Source organism: Oryctolagus cuniculus, chromosome 2 (genome assembly GCF_964237555.1).
Source record: "Oryctolagus cuniculus chromosome 2, mOryCun1.1, whole genome shotgun sequence".
NCBI classification, from domain to species: Eukaryota; Metazoa; Chordata; class Mammalia; order Lagomorpha; family Leporidae; genus Oryctolagus; species Oryctolagus cuniculus.
The window spans coordinates 72600714-72620329 of NC_091433.1; the positions used below are offsets into that span (position 1 = coordinate 72600714).

At 43.5% G+C, this 19616-nt stretch overlaps 1 protein-coding gene across 2 annotated transcripts in view; it reads right to left on the reverse strand.

The window, feature by feature from the left end:
- The window catches only part of PDGFRL (platelet derived growth factor receptor like), a 62951-nt gene that overhangs the window by 5552 nt on the left and 37783 nt on the right, over positions 1-19616 (reverse strand). For both annotated transcript variants that reach the window (XM_008251086.4, XM_070068468.1), the window contains exon 3: positions 4268-4419. In XM_008251086.4, the coding sequence (XP_008249308.2) occupies positions 4268-4419 (152 nt within the window). The remainder of the gene's footprint in view (positions 1-4267; positions 4420-19616) is intronic.

The window sequence follows — 19616 nt, forward strand, 5'->3', positions numbered from 1 at the left end:
TGAACACATTTAAATTTTTGGAAGAACAACTTCTCTCCTTAAAGGAAGCAAATTCAAGCCTAAGTCAGGCCATGGGTGACCACACTGAGGAAGCAGGCAAGGACACAGACTTCCTTAAGTGACGAGAGCACGGAAGCCCTTGAAGCGATCGATCCGCAGCTTCTGTGCTGAGCACTGAGCCACTAGGCCACCGTCAGTGACTTCCCATCGGGAGCTCCGGCAGGGAGGGGGGACAGTGCAGTGACACCCTCCCCCGTCCTCAGCCACCACCCAGCTGACCACACCCCGCCAGCCTCTCCTGCTCCATGAAATCATTCCACCCGGTTCTGTAAGCTCTAGAGCGCGGGGCTTTCACCTCACAGGAATCGGAGAGAGGAGGACTGGCGTACCCTTGCTGTCCTTGGGACAGTCAACGCACTCTTAGGCAGAACTTTTTGGGCGTTCATGTTTTAGGCATCACACAGTAACATATTTTTCTGGATCATTCTCTGACAGAATAGTATAGTAATCGTTAACAGACATCTCTGGAACAAATCATCCCCTAAAACGTGTTAAATTACTTGCTGTGTTTGCTCTGCAGTGTTCTCGAAACCAACAGTTATTCTTGGCTTTCTCCACTGGCCTTCTTGGTATCACAGTTGGGTGAAGTTTGAGGTTCAGGACAGAATTCCTGGACACACTGTCAGATATCTTCATGGACCAAGAGTCCCAGTTCACTAACTCAGAGGCCCTTCCTCCTGGCTTTAAGGTTAACAAAGGGAATGCCCCCTCCCCTCCAGTGGGCATCTTTTGCCAGCCTTTTTAACAGGGCAGGTGATTTGTGCTACTATCTGATAAGGTGACTCTCAGGCAGCTTTGCCAATGCTGTCCCTAATATCCGGGCAAAGTCCACATGGCCTTGGACATGTGACTTAATCCCATGTGCTTCCTGCCCTGCTCCCTGCCCCCATTAAACATCTTTCTAGCAAAAGACCAATCTTATGATTGTAACATTTAGGGAAAATTTCATTTTAAAGCTGTATAGACTACCCTGAGCTGATGAGCTAAGCCAGGAAGCTAGTAAGTTATCAGAACGTCACATCACAAAAACAGCACCTTATTTTCTGTACTATGATCCGCGCTTTGAAATATGTGACCACATCAGTGACTTTAAAAATAGCTTCCATCTAGAAGAAAAAGTATGTTGAAGTTCATTTTAAAAGTTAGATTGTCTCCTGCAAATTTGTTTACTTGTACTCATGCACATGAAAAACACTACTTTAAAAAAAAACTAAACACATGGGATCTTAGATTTCCAGAACACTACAGTTAATAGGCTTTTAGCTAAAATCTAAATTATCATAAACTCCATAGTTAGTAAAGTATGTACTAATACGATTTCCTACATATGAAAATTAGAGCCCATGCCTTTTCCTAGGATAAAGCCCTGTGGCTGGCAATGGTCTCATCCTTGATCTGTCTGGGTGGTGGTGTTTGTTTACTTGAGGATAATTTATTGAGCTATATGCTTATTATTTGAGTGGCTTTATGTTATACTTCATTGGAGGGAGGGACAGAGAGAACCTCTCTGAGAGCCTCCTGGATAAAGACAACAGGCATGTGTGTACAGTTACTGAATCCAAAATTGCAAATTAATGACAGCTCCCCATAGACGCCTCAGAGTGTTTTCCATCAAATTCTAAGGAACATACAAACATGAATGTCAGACGTTTCCCTGCATGGACAGCTGGGAAGCATATGTTCTGAAAGAGTTCAGAGCCAGCAACAGAAACCTCAGCTTCTGTAACAGCTTGTCTTAGCTTCAAAAGACACATTGCTAAGGCCTATATGGAAAATCCAACTGGATCCTTAGGTTAGGAAGATAATGAGAAATGATGTAGCACATCATTTGCCTCCCTTTTTAAGTCCAGGTTTCCTGAGAGATGAAACACATATTTTAGCCTTCATTTGGTTCATACAAGGACTTCAGCATATGAAGAAAGAAGATATGCCCCCCAAAACCCAAGGAGAACCCATAACTCTAATAGGAAATTCAGATCAAGTTTGGTTCAAAACCTCAGTGAGGGGCTGGCATTGTGACACAGCAGGTGTGAAGTGTTCAGTTCAAAACCTCAATGAGGGCCAGGCATCGCGACACAGCAGGTTAAGCCAATGCTTGCAACCCCAGCATCCCATAGCAGAGTACTGGTTCGAGTCCCAGCAGCTACACTTGTGGGTCCAGCCCCCTAATAATGCACCTGGGAAGCCAGTGGAAGATGGCCCAAGTGCTTGGGGCCCCTGTCACCCATGTGGGAGACCCAGATGGAGTCCTGGGTTCCTGGCTTTGGCCTGGCTAGTGTAGACATTTTGGGAATGAACCTGCAAATGGAAGACTGACTATCTCTGCCTTTCAAATGAACAAACTTTTAAAAAAGACTCTTATTTCCTAAGAATGTTACAGAAATGAATTAACTGTGCTTCCAGAATTGTTACATGATCTGCTAATTCATCTTTTGGTCAAAGAGGAGCTATTTGGAAAGGAAGAGAAAAATACAAAGGTACTTCAAAAGCTCATGGAAAATATACTTGAAAAACCAAGCATGAAGTTCAAAATTTTTGTGACATAATATACTTATCGTTTCAATGCCATTTTCCATGAACTTTTTGAAGTACCCTTCTGCATGAGATTTTGCTCAAGTATTAATCAGTGGCCAGGCCATAAGACCAATTGGTTTGGGGCTGGCATTGTGGCATAGCACGTTAAGCCATTGCCTGCAATGCTGGCATCTCATATAGGTGCTGATTCTAGTCCCAGCTGCTCTACTTTTGATCCAGCTCCTGGAGAATGCACCTGGTAAACCAGCAGAGAATGGTTCAAATGTTTGAGCCCCTGTACCCTGGAGACCTGGATGAAGCTCCTAGCTTCTGTCTTCAGCCAGGCCCAGCCAGGGCTATGGCAGCCATTTGCAGAGTGAACCAGTGAATGGAAGATACATCTCTCCCTCTGTAACTTTGCCTTTCAAATAAATAAATAACTCTTAAACAAAATATCATTTGGGTCAGAGGCCTAAGTCATACCAGGTCAGAAGGCAGATGGATTGGGGAGGTAGACAAATCCCATGAAAATCCTGGACCTGACATTCACAGGGGTTCAGGTTCCACCTGAAGTTCTTTGGACAACAGCAGCACCAGGAAGTGGAATCTTCAAGATTCTCCAAAACACCTCCTGACCTCAGAAGCTTGTTGGAAAACTTCAGCCCCAAGTCTTTCACTGCATGGAGGAGGCTGGCCAGAGGATTACTCTGCAACACCTGTTTGTCAATGTACAGGCTCCCTAACAGACACAGGGGAGAAGAGCTCTCCACTCTACCTGCACACCTAGGCTCAGGACAGACACTGGAGCCACTGGGCCACAGCCTTTAGGACTCCTGCCCCCCCCCCATCCCCAAAACCTCAGTTCCTAGTACTCTTAAGGAGAAATGCAGGAGGTTGGGAGAGCATCCTATGAGTGTGGAGGTTCCAGAAAGGAGATCCCCACAGGTTCTGGAGCACGATGATGAAAAATCACAAGCGGATGCTGGTGTTGTGGTACACTGGGTTAAGCTACTGCCTGTGATACTGGCATCCCATGCTGAAGCACCAGTTCAAATCCTGGCTGCTCCACTTCCCATCCTGCCTCCCACCAATGTTCACCTTTGGAGGCAACAGTGATGGTCCAAGTACTTGAGCCCCTGCCACCCACTTGGGAGACCTGGACGGAGTTCCTGGCCATTGTGGCCATTTGGGGAGTGAACCAGCGGATGGAAGATCTCTCTCTATATGTCTGTCTCTCCTTCTATCACTCTGCCTTTCAAATAAACATCTTTAAGAAAGTCACCAGCATCATTGTCCATTGCTGTATCCCAGACTGTGCCAAATATCATAGCTTCTAGACACGTGCCATGACTGCGCCCCAGAAATGTAACAATATGAGTAAATGAGCTTTTAATTTTACTTAGTTAACTCTCAATTACACTGAAGCCACATGTGTCTAGTGGCTACAATACTGGGCAGTGCATGTACAGAACCTGGAATTAAATGGTCCTGTGTTCAAATCCTGGTACCGCCACTTTCTTGCTGTGTGACTTAAGTCCTTCATTTATTCCCTCCAAACCTCAACTTTCCTATCTAGAAAAAAATGTGCTGTTACATGAACTACTTGGCGTAAGGCATTAGCCCTCTCAATGACTGCTACTGGCTCCCAAGTCTATAAATATGAAGACTGCCCCTAATGCACTCAACATTTCACCTGTAAAAAAGATGTAGGTGGAGCCCATCTTGGCCTCATCCCTCCTGCAGATGTAGCCATTGCAGAGCTGCCCCCAGCAGCTGAATTCACCAGTGTCGGCTGCAGTGGAGTTGACCAAGGTCAGCTGGCCGTAGCGCTCATGCTGCTTCACACTGTGAGTGAAAGAGAGACGGGGACTCAGAGCAGGTCAGAGCGAGGCCAGGGCCTTCCAGCGGCCACTTTCTGCTCCGTTGTTCTCGGATGTCAACACCCAGCCACACAGCACAGACTGGCGTGCCCTCTCTCAGACGGCACAAGATAGGGCAGTGTCCAGGGGAGAACAGGAGTGCAGGGGGAGCCAAGAGAAAAGCCTTTCCTAGACGGGAATAATAAATAATTATATTTTCCAAGAAGAGGAAATTCTCTTTGGTTTCCTTTGGTAAAATCACAGAGGCATTAGCAATGCACCTCAGCAGCTCACCAGGAAGTTTTAGGCTGGTTTTTGCTATTAGCCTTTGCTTCTAAGGAGTTCATTAAAAGCCAGCCACATGAATGAAAGCACACAGCATTATCCACAGTCAAAATCCCCCTCAGCCATAAGAACAGATCTGCTTGGAATCCTAGGGATGCTCTATTGTCGCATTAAAAATAGAAACCTCCTTTAGGGGCAAAATGCTTTGGCTTCTGAGCCCCAGGGAGACAGCCCAGCTCGGTGAAGTGAGTAGTGCCTCTGGGCATTCAGTCTCCTCTGGCCTCACTTTCATTTTCTCCATTTTCTCTCTTGCATTTCTATCTGGTTGCCTGGCAGATTGACTTGCAAACCCCTTCAGATTTTGCTGTGAGGAGAGACATAGATCTAGGTTACCATTCAACAACAGTGTGGGCCCTCTGCCATAGTAATCAGCTGTACTGTGACAGGAACCAGGATGTGTCGTACCTGCTGTAGAAGTGGGGCAAACACTATGGTTTTAATACCAGAATTCATCTCAAATATGCAAATGTGCCATCCCTCAGAGATCCACATACTTTCCTGATGTAGTCAAGATTCTCCTGTTGGTCTTGCTGCAATCAGTAAGGTCACCACTTTAAATTTAGCACACGACAAGATGTCTGGCTGGTTGATCCTAAACACAGCCCTGTCCTGGTTCACTGCTGAAGAGCTTATTTTGCCCACAGTTCTGCCAAGAGGTGCCTCTGTACTCCCACTCAATCACCTGCTGCCTTTAAACTCAACGGAAATCTCTCCTCCTTCGGGAAGCTTCTAATTAGACTGGACTCCCAACAATCTCCTCCCTGTCGCCCTGATGATGTCACTGCCCCCTGGTTCTCTACCCCTCCAGAGACCCAGGGCTTCCTGTTATGACACTAGGGGATAAAACTAGTTACCACATTAGTGTTATATTCCCCAAGCAACAAGTCTCTGCAGAGCACATAGTCAGGAATCCTGAAATATGAGTAAATGGAAGTTGAACTGAAGCACAGAATTAGAAATGGAAAGAAACTGGAGAAACAGGAATCCGGCCCTTTATTTTGCAGTTGAGAATCTCAACATAAAGGACGTCCATGAGACCCATAGCTAGTGAACAAATAGCTAAGTCAATTAGAGGTGTTCGGAATACCCACTCACTAGATAATGTATATGAAGTACATCACACAATGCCTAGTTTATAGCATTATCTTAATTATACCTAATTACAGATTAGTAGTAGTAATTGTGAATACTACTGTATGACAATGGTTAGGAAAAGAGGTCCAGAACAGAGATGAGGCAGGGTACGAATCTGCAGCCAGACCAAATTTATTCAGAGAAAATAAATCCACAGAGGTGGGTGACCAACTGCCAGCGAGCACAGACTGACCATGTGGCAAAGGGCCCCTACCCCAAGGGCCGGGCCTTTTTATATCTTAGGAGGGCTGGGGTGGGGGTGGGGTCAGGGAGGAGCTGGCATATAGTAAATTCCTCCATACTGCGCTTTCAAGTGGCTGCCTGGCCTCTGAACCTGGGAAAGAATGTGGGGGTAGGGTGCAAAGACAAAAGGGTGTGAGGCCCAATTGAGATTCAGGGCCAAGGAATAAGTTTCAATATTTATCTATCTTTTGGGCAATGAGCAAGAATGACTGAGACTTATATCTAATAACTAGTGATACATATGTAGTGGGCAGGATGATGGTACAACAGACAAACAGTGGACCTTAAGGAGATTACAGGGCAGTTAGCAGGAGTTACTATGATTTGGACATGGATTGAACACGTCCCCCAAGAGTTCATATGTTGGAAGCTTCATGTTCAAAGTGTGCTGAGCCCAGTGGAGGTCACAGAGATCACTGCCCTCAGAAGAGATTAAGGTAGTTCTTCTGGGATCCTGGTTAGTTTTTTTTTTTTTTTTTTTTTTTTTTTTTTTTTTTGACAGGCAGAGTGGACAGTGAGAGAGAGAGAGACAGAGAGAAAGGTCTTCCTTTGCCGCTGGTTCACCCTCCAATGGCCGCCGCACTGCGGCCGGTACACCACGCTGATCCGATGGCAGGAGCCAGGTACTTCTCCTGGTCTCCCATGGGGTGCAGGGCCCAAGTACTTGGGCCATCCTCCACTGCACTCCCTGGCCACAGCAGAGAGCTGGCCTGGAAGAGGGGCAACCGGGACAGAATCCGGTGCCCCGACCGGGACTAGAACCCGGTGTGCTGGCGCCGCAAGGCGGAGGATTAGCCTAGTGAGCCGCGGTGCCGGCCCCTGGTTAGTTCTTGTGAGAGGGTTGTTATTAAAGAGCAAGACTTCCCATGGAGAGTGGTCCCAGGGCATTTGGTGGCATCTCCTAAGATAAATGGGATATAAGTTCCCCCGCTGCACCCAGAGATTCAAATCACCTCCCTGGGAAAATCTCTTGGATTACAGAAAACTCACCCTGAGGAAACACTGCAGTTACAAGTATGTCCCTGGCATCATAGTCCATGTTGTAATGGACAGACTCTGAGTATCTTGCTTGCTGCTCCCTTGCACGCACATAACAGTCACCCTAAGAAGGGAGCACAGGTGGTACCCTCATTACTGCCCATGTTGCAGCAGTGGACAGCCCCTGCCTGACCTGTTTGCCCACTACTATATTCAAGAAATCTAACTCTGCTCTCCATGTGCTCTGGTGAATTTTTTCACTGCCAGCAGCACCTTACTTCATTGGTCACTTTCTGCACCATGGCCCCTTCCCCTCTCTTTGGCTTCCCATCTTGCCATGTGATCACTCTCCTACCCATTTCTGCCAAAGTCCTTCACCATGAGGTCCTCACCAGAACCTTGCCCATGGTGGCCCCATGCCCTTGACCCTTCAACACTGAGCTTTATAGACCTCAGTTCTTTATAAGTACCCAGCCTTAGGTATTTGTGATAGCAATGGAAAATAGGTGAATATAGGAGTTAAAACTAATGTGCATGAATAGATCAGAGACTAACTAGAGGATTCCTTACAACAAAGAGGATAGGGATTCTGAAAAGGCTTCCTTACTGTGGATCAAAGAGTTTGGAGGCAGCTTTGAGAAGGAGGTGGGCTGAACATTTAAAGGGCAGGGCAGGGCAGGGGGTAAGGTCCACAAGGGGACTGATGGGTAGCCAGCACACTTGTTCAGAAAACTACAAGACACATGAGGGCTGTGAGGGACTTGGTCTGCTGTGGCCTCCGTGTGCAGCAGGTGGAAGGCACCAACAACTTGAGGACTTCATCCATTAACCACAGGATTAGACAGAAATGGGCAGTTGGGAGTCTTGGGCATATTTTCAAGAAAAGCAAGAGGGGCTCATGGTTTGCTCACCAAACATCAGTAACTACCCTCAATTTTGGAGGCAGGGGCATGAGCAGAAAAAACTGCAATGGAGGAGGCAGGAGGAAGTGGAGGAGGTAGCTTGAGAGGCTACGAGGAACACCAAGTGCTCGGGCCTGGACTAGGTGTGGGCAATGCAATGGAGCAAATCCAAGCAATGATTTTGGGGGGATGGGAGGGACTTATGACACACAGGGTATGGGGATAGAAGAGAGATACACTAGGAATAACCACTCCATTTATACTTCTGTTTGTTGGAAATAATGGACTCTGACTGACTGAGTAGCTGGGAGCAGAAAGATTTGGGTAGGCAAAATGAGTACTTCACTATTGGGGAATTTGAATTTGTGATCAAATGTAGATCATTTAATGTGTATGTCCTATGGGAAGTTGGAAATACAGATCTGGTTCAAAGGAGAGAAAACAGACTCCTGACTCCAGCTCCCCACCAATGCATATTCTGGAAGGCAGCAGGTGATGGCTCAATTCCTGCCGCCCATGTGAGAGACCTGGATTTTTTAGGTAGGAAGGTCAGTTTTAGCTGATGTATGTAAGAGGGGCAGAAGGAAAAAAATGGGGAAGTTCACATAGGAAGGAAGGTAGCCACCTAAGAAGCATGCTTGGCGTTTACACATCAGAAGTCCTGCCCGTGACTGATAACCTCTGGGTAAGGTCCCAGCCTCCTTCCTGGGGACACCCCAAGGGACTCTTCCTGGCCCAGCACCAGGGAGTTAAATTTCATGATTTTCTTGCCTGGAAAGCCCTCCACTCAGCGATATCCCAGAAAAGGAGTGGAGAGGAGTAGTTGGGCCCAGTCCCATTAAAACTCCAGTGTGAATGCAGACTGGACACTCAGTCCGTTGCTGAGTCATTCTCCTGGTGTGCCAGGTGTATTCTCTTCATTGAACATCACTAGCTTTCTTACTGCCAATCTTGGTGTCATGTCTGATTCCTCTCTTACTAGGAGACAAGAATCTCTGTTCCAGCTGTCTTTGGTAACAGATGGAGTTCCTGGCTCCCAGTTTTGCCCCAACCCAACTCTAACTGTTGTGAGCATTTGAAGAGTGAACCAGTAGATGAGAATTCTTACTTAATCTCTTTCTCTCTTACTCAAACAACTTTTAAGAAAAAGAAGACAAAGAGAAAGATAAGGTCTAAGGCAAATTTTAAAGTCAGAACTTGGAGGTCAGCAGAAAAGAGGAGAAAAACCAAGGAGGAGGAGAAGGATCAGGAAAGGGAAGAACACAGGGGAAAGATTCAAGAAGTGGATGTTTGACAGGACAAGATGCCTTTGAGAGATTCGTGACCCTCCTTCTCCCCACCAATTTTATTTCACAGAATGAAAGTCTCGGGCAACCATTAAAAGATAAATTTCAGTTTGACCAATGGAGTTAAATTTTAGTGAATAAAAAAAAATGGAAAAGGGAAGAGGATCTTCCTGCAGGATTCTGATACCTGGCCACATTCCTGAGGACAGAGAGTCAGCAGGGAATCTGTACACCTGCTGGGCCCAGTGTTTGCTAGCAGTGTAGTGCTAGAAAGCATGGGAGGCTGCTCCTGCCAGGAAAGCAAATGCACACTTAAACTTGAACATTTGAGTATAGCTCCAAGACCACTGTGAAATATGCTCACTGTATCTTTAGTAGGTTTGGGGGTGGAAGGAAGGAAAACATGTCTGCATTTTCCCACCCCCTGTTTTAGGCAGACAACAGAAAACAGGAAACAAATTATTTAGCAGGATTACAGTTCAAATGCCTGGATTTAAAAATGTCCATTCCTACTAAAGGTCTTGCATAGTCCAGGCAGGAGGGGGTTAGAATACCATCTAAGGCGCTGGGGGCCGAGTCTGTGCCAGGATATGGAGACAAGGATTTACTGAGGCCCACAGAGCTGCCGTCTGTACAGAGATGCTTCATCTACGACCTCCTTTCCTTTCTCAGCAACAGAGATGGAAGAAGGGCAGGATGTGAAGTTCGAGCAGAATCAAAGGAGGTGCTATGACAATGTGCCTGAAAAAAAGTGTAATAAGACTAGCAGGAATTACATTAACTGGAGGCAGCTCTGAACATCCTAGCTTCTGAGCTCACCTCAGGCCTTTCTCCTGTGTGAGCACATTTCTAGCCTTGACCTACAGAGAGCTCTCTGATGGACAAGTCCAGATTTCAAAGGGCATTTGTTTGAAATTTAAGGTTCTGAACGTATGACTCTTCCAATGGGCTCCCTGGCCTTTACAAGCATAGAGTCTTGTTCTGTCAACCAAGGTCTGAGACTTCCTGCATTCAGCCCTGCCTGTTCTCTCTTCTGGAGCTGGTCCAAGTCCTGCAATGGAAATGAGAAGGTAGTTGATGGCTTCCAATGTTAAGAACCACTTTGTGTCTCAGCTAGTGGTCCAGTAACAGTGGTGGGACCTATGTTGTTCCTGCCCCTGCCCCCAGACTCTGCAAACCAAGGTGGGGGATAAACCCTGGGTTATAAGTTAATTATCCATTGGTCCCATAAATACTGAGTGAGTGCAAATTAAATGGGAGGCACTGATGTGGAAAGAGGGGATAAAAGGTATCTAGAGGGTTCTCTGCTCTCAAGTTCCCCTGTAGAAAGTGCCACAGGAATTACAAGGAGGCTAACCAAAAAAAGCCTCAACAGTCATGGAGAAGGGAACGCATTCCAAGGGACAGCAGTCTCCTGAGAGGTAGATTTGTGCCTAACAGAGAGATGTGTGACTGGCACTCAGGGTGACTGACCTGAGTAGTGGTAAGCAAGGTAGCAAGGTTTAATGGAGTAGGGCATCCATCAAAATGGATGGGCACCTTTCCAGATGTAATCTGAGAGAGCACCCAGCCATTCAGAGAATGGCTGTGAAGGTTTTATTACCCACTGTTAACAGGACCCTCTCTCTCACACACACATTGGTTAATTTCTAACTTCCTACCAAATATGACAATGGACACTGGAGCCACACTCACAGATTCAAATTCCAGCTCCACTATAATCTTCTGACTCCTTAGCTAGAGCTCCTGCCTTCCACAGTGTATTTTTGCCTGGCTCTTCATACTTGTAGTAAAGGCAGCTATCACTCTGGAAGAACTGGGCATTGCACTAAGCTCTTCAGATAAGTTCAGGACTTAGAACAGCACCCAACACAAAGTAGGTGCTCCTGCATTTTAGATATTATTATTATGGTGCCTTTAGTTGTCACATCATTAGTATAGAGGTACTATTTCTCCCCTTTTACTGATGAGGACACTGAAGTTTGGAGAAGTAACTTGTTCTAGTCTTCCAGCTAATAAGTGGCAAAGCATCTAACCTTGCATCATAAAGATTAGGTTGTTATGAATGTTTGTAAATAAAAATGCATGGCTTTTTAGCCAGTCAAGGTGAAGTGAACTAAAGCAATTTTGGCTGAAAGAAGATGCCTTTAACATGATAAAATCTGCTAATTATGGTCATATATATATAAAGGATGTGTTGCAGACAGGGGCCAAGATGGCGGTATAGCAACAGGATGCTCTGAGTTGCACAGGTCAAAATAGGTAGTTAATAAGCAGAGGGATACAAGCAAGTGACAGAGTCATGAGAAATTTGCACAGAGAAGCCCAGGAGTCCGCCAGAGACTGGGCAGGTCCACGCTGAGGGAGCAAAAGAGAAAGGGAGGTGGTGGAGGCACAGCGGAGGTGCAGCCAAGGCGAGGCAGAGATGCTGAACGAGGAAATTGGCGACCCTCCCCCAGTGAACCAGGTGAGAAATCACAAGTCCACGGAGTGCGGACAGTGGACGGCAGAGGAGCCTGGTGGACTGCATTTGAAGCTCCAAGTGGGAAGAAAAGAGAAATTATATGGGAACGTACAGAGAAGTCGGGCATGACCCTGTCCATCTACGTCTCCCCCCTTCTCCCAATCGGACCTATAGCTGGTGGGGAGAAGCCATACTGATTGTTTACATTTTAAAGTGTAAGCAGGGGGCTGCCACATTTGCCTCCGGTGCACACACCCATCAATTGCAGGGGCCACCTCACAACACCCCCAATCTGGGAATGAGGATCACATTTCAGAATGATTTCCTCCCCACCATGCAAGCTATACAACAAGGAGTTGTCCTAAACATTGAAAACTCGAGCTCATTTCATGCACCAGAGAAGTGAGCCTGGCCACAGTAGGCAGGGCTTAGTGTACTAAAGCTCTGTTACCCACCTCCATGATGATCTAGAAGTGAGCAGGGCTCCAGGAGGTGGAGCTGTGTGTTTCTACTTGCAATGCACAGACACACAACAGCTCATAGCAGAGGGAAATCTTACCACAAGCACAAAGTCACAAATTAAAGACAAAATCAACCAGAAATGCTGAAAAACAAAGGAAAAATCCTGAATAAGAATAAGGAAGACACCATAAACTACCCAAAAGGAACACTACAACTCTTCAATAATGGAAGTTGAAGAAGAAGAGATCAAGGATATGCAGGGAAGGAATTCAGAAAATTAATAGCTTACTTAGAAGCAACCAGAAACAAATTTATGATCTAAATGAAAAGTGCTCCCGAGCCGGCGCCGTGGCTCAATAGGCTAATCCTCCACCTTGCGGCGCCGGCACACCGGGTTCTAGTCCCGGTTGGGGCGCCGGATTCTGTCCCGGTTGCCCCTCTTCCAGGCCAGCTCTCTGCTATGGCCAGGGAGTGCAGTGGAGGATGGCCCAGGTGCTTGGGCCCTGCACCCCATGGGAGACCAGGAAAAGCACCTGGATCCTGGCTCCTGCCATCGGATCAGCGCGGTGCGCCGGCTGCAGCGGCGGCCATTGGAGGGTGAACCAACGGCAAAGGAAGACCTTTCTCTCTCTGTCTGTCTCTCTCACTGTCCACTCTGCCTGTCAAAAAAAAAAAAAAAAAAAAAAAAAAAAAAAAAGTGCTCCCAAGAAATTGAGATATTAAAGAGAAGCCAGAATGAAATACTAGAAATGAACAATTCAATAGATCAAATAAAAAAATGCAGTGGAAAGTCTGAACAATACAATAGATGAGACAGAAGAAATATCAGAACTAGAAGACAAATTTCTGGAAACAATACAGTCAGACCAAATACAAGAAGAAATCAGAAAATCAAAAAATCACAGTTGGAGATTTACAAGATTCTATCAAATGACCTAATTTATGAACCCTAGGAATTCTGAAGGTGTGGAAAGAGAGAAAGGATTAGAAGGCCTTCTTAATGATATAACAGAGAACTTCTCCAATCTAGACAAAGAGACATCCAAGTACAAGAAGTACACAGAACTCCCAATAGACAGGGGCAGAAAAGAACTTGAGCACAACACGTTGTAGCAAAAACTCTCCTCAGTGAAACATAAAGAACAGATCTTAAAATGTTCATGAGAGAAATGACAAATCACATTCAGAGGAAACCCAATTAGACTCATTCTGGACTTCTCATCACAAACCCTACAGGCAAGGAGACAATGGCAAAACATATTCCAAGCCCTAAGAGAAAAAAAAAAACTGTCAACCCAGAATACTGTATCCTACAAAACTCTCATTTATGAATGAAGGAGAAATAAGGATCTTCCACACAAGCAGAAATAGAAGAATTTTTTACTTCTCACCCAGCCCTACAAAAGGTGCTCAAGGATGTCACACAGAAACACAGAAACAGGAACATCACTACAAAAGATGAACGCAGAAAATGACCCAGCAAAAGTACCAATGAAATCCAAAATACATAAACAGGATTATTTACGGAAACATGGCAGGTCAAAATAAATACATAACTGAACATAACTGAAATACACACTGAACGCAAATGGTCTCAACTCCCCAGTTAAAAGACATAGACTGGCTGAATGGATTAAAAAAAAAAAAACATCTATTTGCTGCCTACAAGAAACACACATGACCAACAAAGATGCATGCAGACTGAAAGTCAAAGCATAGATTATCTTTTTCCATTCTAACAGAAACCAAAAAAGAACTGGTGTGGCCATCCTAATATCAGACAAAATAGATTTTCACAGAAAAACTATTAAAAGAGACACAGAAGGACACTATATAATGATTAAAGGATCAATTCAATAGGAATATGTGACTATTATAAATGTATATGCACCTAATTTTATGGGGTACCTGGCTATTTAAAAGAACTGTTCATGGATATAAAGGGAGATATAGACTCAAATACAATAGTGATGGGGGACTTCAATAACCCACTTTCAGCAATGGACAGATCAACCAGACAGAAAATCAATAAGGAAACAACAGAGTTAATTGAAACCAGACTAAATAGACTTGGCAGATAGCTACAGAGTCTTCCACTCTACAGCCACAGAGTACACGTTTTTCTCTCCAGTGCATGGAACTTTTTTAGGATTGACCACATGCTAGACCATAAAGTGAGTCTCAGCAAATTAAAAATCAAAATCATACCATGCATCTTCTCAGACCACAATGCAATGGTGGTCACAATGCAAAGGAAATCAACAACTCAAGAATCTATATCATATGCAAACACCCAGAGAATGAATAGCATGTTTCTGAATGAACATTGGGTCACAGAAGAAATCAAAAGAGAAATCATAAAATTTCTGGAAGCAAATGAAGATGACAATACAACATACCAAAATTTGTGGGATACAGCAAAAGTAGTGTTAAGAGGAAAGTTTATAGCAATTGGTACCTACATCAAGAAACTGAAAAGGCACCAAGTAAATCAACTACCTATGCACCTCAAGGATCTAGAAAAACAGCAAACCAAAGTCAAAACTAGGAGAAATGAAATAATTAAAATTAGAGAAGAAATCAACAAAACAAACAAAAAATACAAAAGAAAAAACGAAGATCTGTTTTTTGGAAAAAACAAAATTGACACACCATTGGCCCAACTAACCAAAAAAAAAAAAAAAAAAAAAAAAAAAGGAGAAGACCCAAATCAATACAAATCAATAAAAGGAGAGATGAAAAAGGACATGTAACAACAAAAACCACAGAAATAAAAAGAATCATCAGAAACTACTACAAAGAGCTCTATGCCAACATATTGGGAAACCTAGAAGAAATGGATAGATTCCTGGACACATACAACCACCTAATATGAGCCATGAAGACATAGAAAACCTAAACAGATCCATAATCAAGACAGAAATTGAATTAATAATAAAGACCATCTCAAAAAAGAAAAGCCCAGGACCAGATGGCTTCACTGCTGAATTCTATCAGACATTTAAAGAAGAACTAACTCAATTTATTCTCAACTTATTCAAAACAATTGAAAGGGAAGGAATCCTCCCAAATTCCTTCTATGAAGCCAGCATCACCTTAATTCCTAAACCCAGAAAAGATACAACAGAGAAACAGACTTATAGACCAATTTCCCTGATGAACATAGATGCAAAAATCCTCAAAATTCTGGCTAATTGAATCCAACAACACATCAGTAAGATCATTCACCTGAACCAAGTGGGATTTCTCCCTGGCATGCAGGTGATCCTGTACCTGGTGGGGAGTCTGTCTGCCCTGCCCATGCAGGAGGTTGAGAGGATATGGTGTACCATGCCTCCCAGGAAGGATCCCACAACCTGACTTCTGGCAGGCAGTGGGAGCCCCATGCACATTTTTCCCACCCCATCTTTTGTCAATCAAATAAACTGCTCCTGGGTGTGGCCCAGGCCCACCTGGAAAGCTACCAGCCTATGTGACCTTCAAGCTGATTGGAAAAGCATAGCAGTTCCAATATCAGCTTCATCCTATAGAATTAGTGTTGCCCTGAAATAGCTACACCCCTTCTGCCTGCCCTTTGCCCCCTCTGCCTGCCCTATAAAAGGTGTGCTTGCTCATTAATAAAGTGGACATGTTCACCAAAACTTGTCTCCGATGCTTCTTGTCAAAGAGCACCATTGCCCCACCAATGTCGACAGCTCAAGAGTTTCATGAGATAAGCCTGCACTGGTATGCAGGGATGGTTCAACATTCGCAAATCAATTCCACATTAACAAACTGCAGAAGAAAAAACTGTATGATTATCTCAATAGATGCTGAGAAAACATTTGATAAAATACAACACCCTTTCAAAATGAAAACTAGAAGCAAATTGGGCTTGGAAGAAACATTCCTCAACACAATCAAGGTAATTTATGACAAACCCATTACCAGAATCATAGTGAATGGGGAAAAGTTAGATACATACCCACTGAGATCTGATACCAGATAGGGATGCCCACTCTCACCATTGCTATTCAATGTAGTTCTGGAAGTTTTAGCCAGAGACATTAGGCAAGAAAAAGAAATCAAAGGAATACAAATTGGGAAGGAAGAAGTCAAACTATCCCTATTTGCAGATAACATGATTATATATAGAGAGGTCAAAAGACTCTACTAAGAGACTATTGGAACTCATAGAAGAGTTTGGAAAATAACAGGATATAACACCAATACACAAAAAATCAATAGCCTTTGTATACACAGACAATGCCATGGGTGAGAAAGAATTTCTAAGATCAATCTCACTCACAATAGCTACAAAAAAAGTCAAATACCTTGAAATAAGTTTAACCAAGGATGTCAAAGATCTCTACAATGAGAATTACAAAACTTTAAAGAAATAGAAGAGGATACCAAAAAATTGAAAAATTTTCCATGTTCATGGATTAGAAGAATATCACCAAAATGTCCATTCTTCTGAAAGCAATTTACAGTTTCAATGCAATACCAATCAAAAGACCAAAGACATTCTTCTCATCTAGAAAAAAGGATGTTGAAATTCATATGGAGGCACAGAGGACCTTAAATAGCTAAAGCAATCTTATACAACAAAAACAAAGCCGGAGGCATTACCAGATTTCAAGACATACTACAGGGCAGTTATAATCAAAACAGCATGGTACTGGTACAAAAATAGATGAATAGACCAATGGGACAGAATAGAAACATCAGAAACAAATTCAAACATCTCAACCAACTTATATTTGACCAAGGAGCTAAAACCTATCCATGGAGCAAGGACAGTCTCTTCAACAAATGGTGCTGGGAAAACCATATTTCCACATGCACAAGTATGAAGCAAAACCCCTACCTTACACAAAACCCTACTCAACATGGATTAAATATCTAAATCTATGACCTGACACCATCAAACTAAGAGAGAACACTGGGGAAACCCTGCAAGACATTGGCACAGGCAAAGAGTTCTTGGTAAAGACCCCAGAGGCACAAAGCCAAAAATAACAAATAGGATTTCTTCAAATTGAGAAGTTTCTGTATGGCAAAGAAACAGGAAAGTGAAGAGACGACTGACAGAATGGGAGAAATTATTTGCAAACACACATGACAAGAGCCTTGGGTGATTACTAACATTATAAATAAGAGTGTCAATTGTTAAATCAACAACAGGAGTCACTGTATACTTACTCCCCATGTAGGATCTCTGTCCTTAATGTGTTGTAGTATGAGAATTAATGGTAAAATTAGTCTTTATACTTTGTGTGTCTGTGTGGGTGCAAACTGTTGAAATCTTTACTTAGTATATACTAAGTTGATCTTCTGTAAATAAAGATAATTAAAAATTAATCTTAATGAAGAATGGGATGGGAGACAGAGTAGGAGATGGGATGGTTTGTGGGTGGGAGGGCAGTTATGGGGGGAAAAACCGCTATAATCCAAAAGTTGTACTTTCAAAATTTATATTTATTTATTTATTTATTTTTTTTGACAGGCAGAGTGGACAGTGAGAGAGAGAGACAGAGAGAGAAAGGTCTTCCTTTGCCGTTGGTTCACCCTCCAATGGCCGCCGCTGCAGCCGGCGCACCGCGCTGATCCGATGGCAGGAGCCAGGATCCAGGTGCTTTTCCTGGTCTCCCATGGGGTGCAGGGCCCAAGCACCTGGGCCATCCTCCACTGCACTCCCTGGCCATAGCAGAGAGCTGGCCTGGAAGAGAGGCAACCGGGACAGAATCCGGCGCCCCAACCGGGACTAGAACCCGGTGTGCTGGCGCCGCAAGGTGGAGGATTAGCCTATTGAGCCACGGCGCTGGCCCAAAATTTGTATTTATTAAAATTTAAAAAAAGAAATTATTTGCAAACTATGCAACTGAAAAGGATTAACAGCCAGAATCTACAAAGAGATCAAGAAACTCCACAACAACAAAACAAACAACCCAGTTAAGAGATGAGCAAAGGACTTACACAGACATTTTTCAAAAGAGGAAATCCAAATGGTCTACAGACACATGAAAAAATGTTCAAGATCACTAGCCATCAGGAAAATGCAAATCAAAACCACAATGAGGTTTCACCCAGTTAGAATGACTTTCATACAGAAATCAACAAACAACAAATACTGGTGAGGATGTAGGGAAAAGGTACCCTAATCCACTGCTGGTGGGAATGTAAACTGGTAAAGCCACTATGGAAGACAGTATGGAGATACCTCAAAAATCTGAATATAGACCTACCATATGACCCAGCCTTCCCACTTCTGGTAATTTACCCAAGGGAAATGCAAACAGTAAACAAAAGAACTACCTGAATTGAGTTTATTGCAACTCAATTCACAATATCTAAAACATGGAATTAACCTAAATGCCCATCAACTGAAGACTGTAGAGAGAAATTATGGGATATGTACACTGTGGAATACTATACAGAGGTAAAAAAAAATGAAATCTGGTCATTTGGAACAAAATAGATCAATCTGAAAAACATCATACTTAGTGAAACAAGTCAGTCCCAAAGGGACAAATACCGTATGTTCTCCCTGACCTGTGTGAGCTAATGGAACACCTAAAACGAAATCTGTAGAAGTAAAAATGACACTTTGAGAAGCAATGACTTGAACAGCCCTTGTCTTGACTGTAGAGGATCAGTTTCAATTTTTTTTTTGTCTTTTATTCTTGTACTATTTGTTGAACTCTTTACTTAACATAGAGTTAATTGTATGTATATAAAGTCAATTGAAAATAAATCTCAGTAAAAAAATAAGAGTGGGAATAAGAGGCAGGAGGAAGTTTGTAACTATAAAGCTGTACAGTTCTGCATACATTCCTACAGACTTACTTCTAAAGGTACAGTGTAAAAACTTGTCATGGGACTCCAAATACCACTAAAATTGGTGGTAAAAATGACATCTTAATTGTTAAAGTGTCATTTTACATGTTAAAGTGAACATATAGATAGGATTAAGTGTTAAAGGGATCATATAAATAACATCAAGTACTTGGTAATAATAATAGAATTAAAAAGGAGAGAATGTCCAACATGAGAAGCAGTCTACACAGCAGACTCATAGAATAACAGCTGCTTTACCTAACACTCTGACTTTAGAATCAGCATTAAGGCAGTTGGACGTGGCTGAAAAGCCCATGAGAGCATTTCAGGCATGGAGAGCCAAGACACTGTGGGGAAAAATGTCCTACATGAAGGATATCTGTGAGTGAGACCCCAAAGGAAAAAAGTCACTATCAAAGAAGGAGGTACTTTTCTCTGAAGGCAGGAGAGAACTTCCACTTTGCTTATGGCCTTGTCTAAATACTGACAAGTGTTTGTGGTCACAAAAGGCTTCCATAGCCTTGGCAGCTCATAGCAAGAGCCTCAGGTG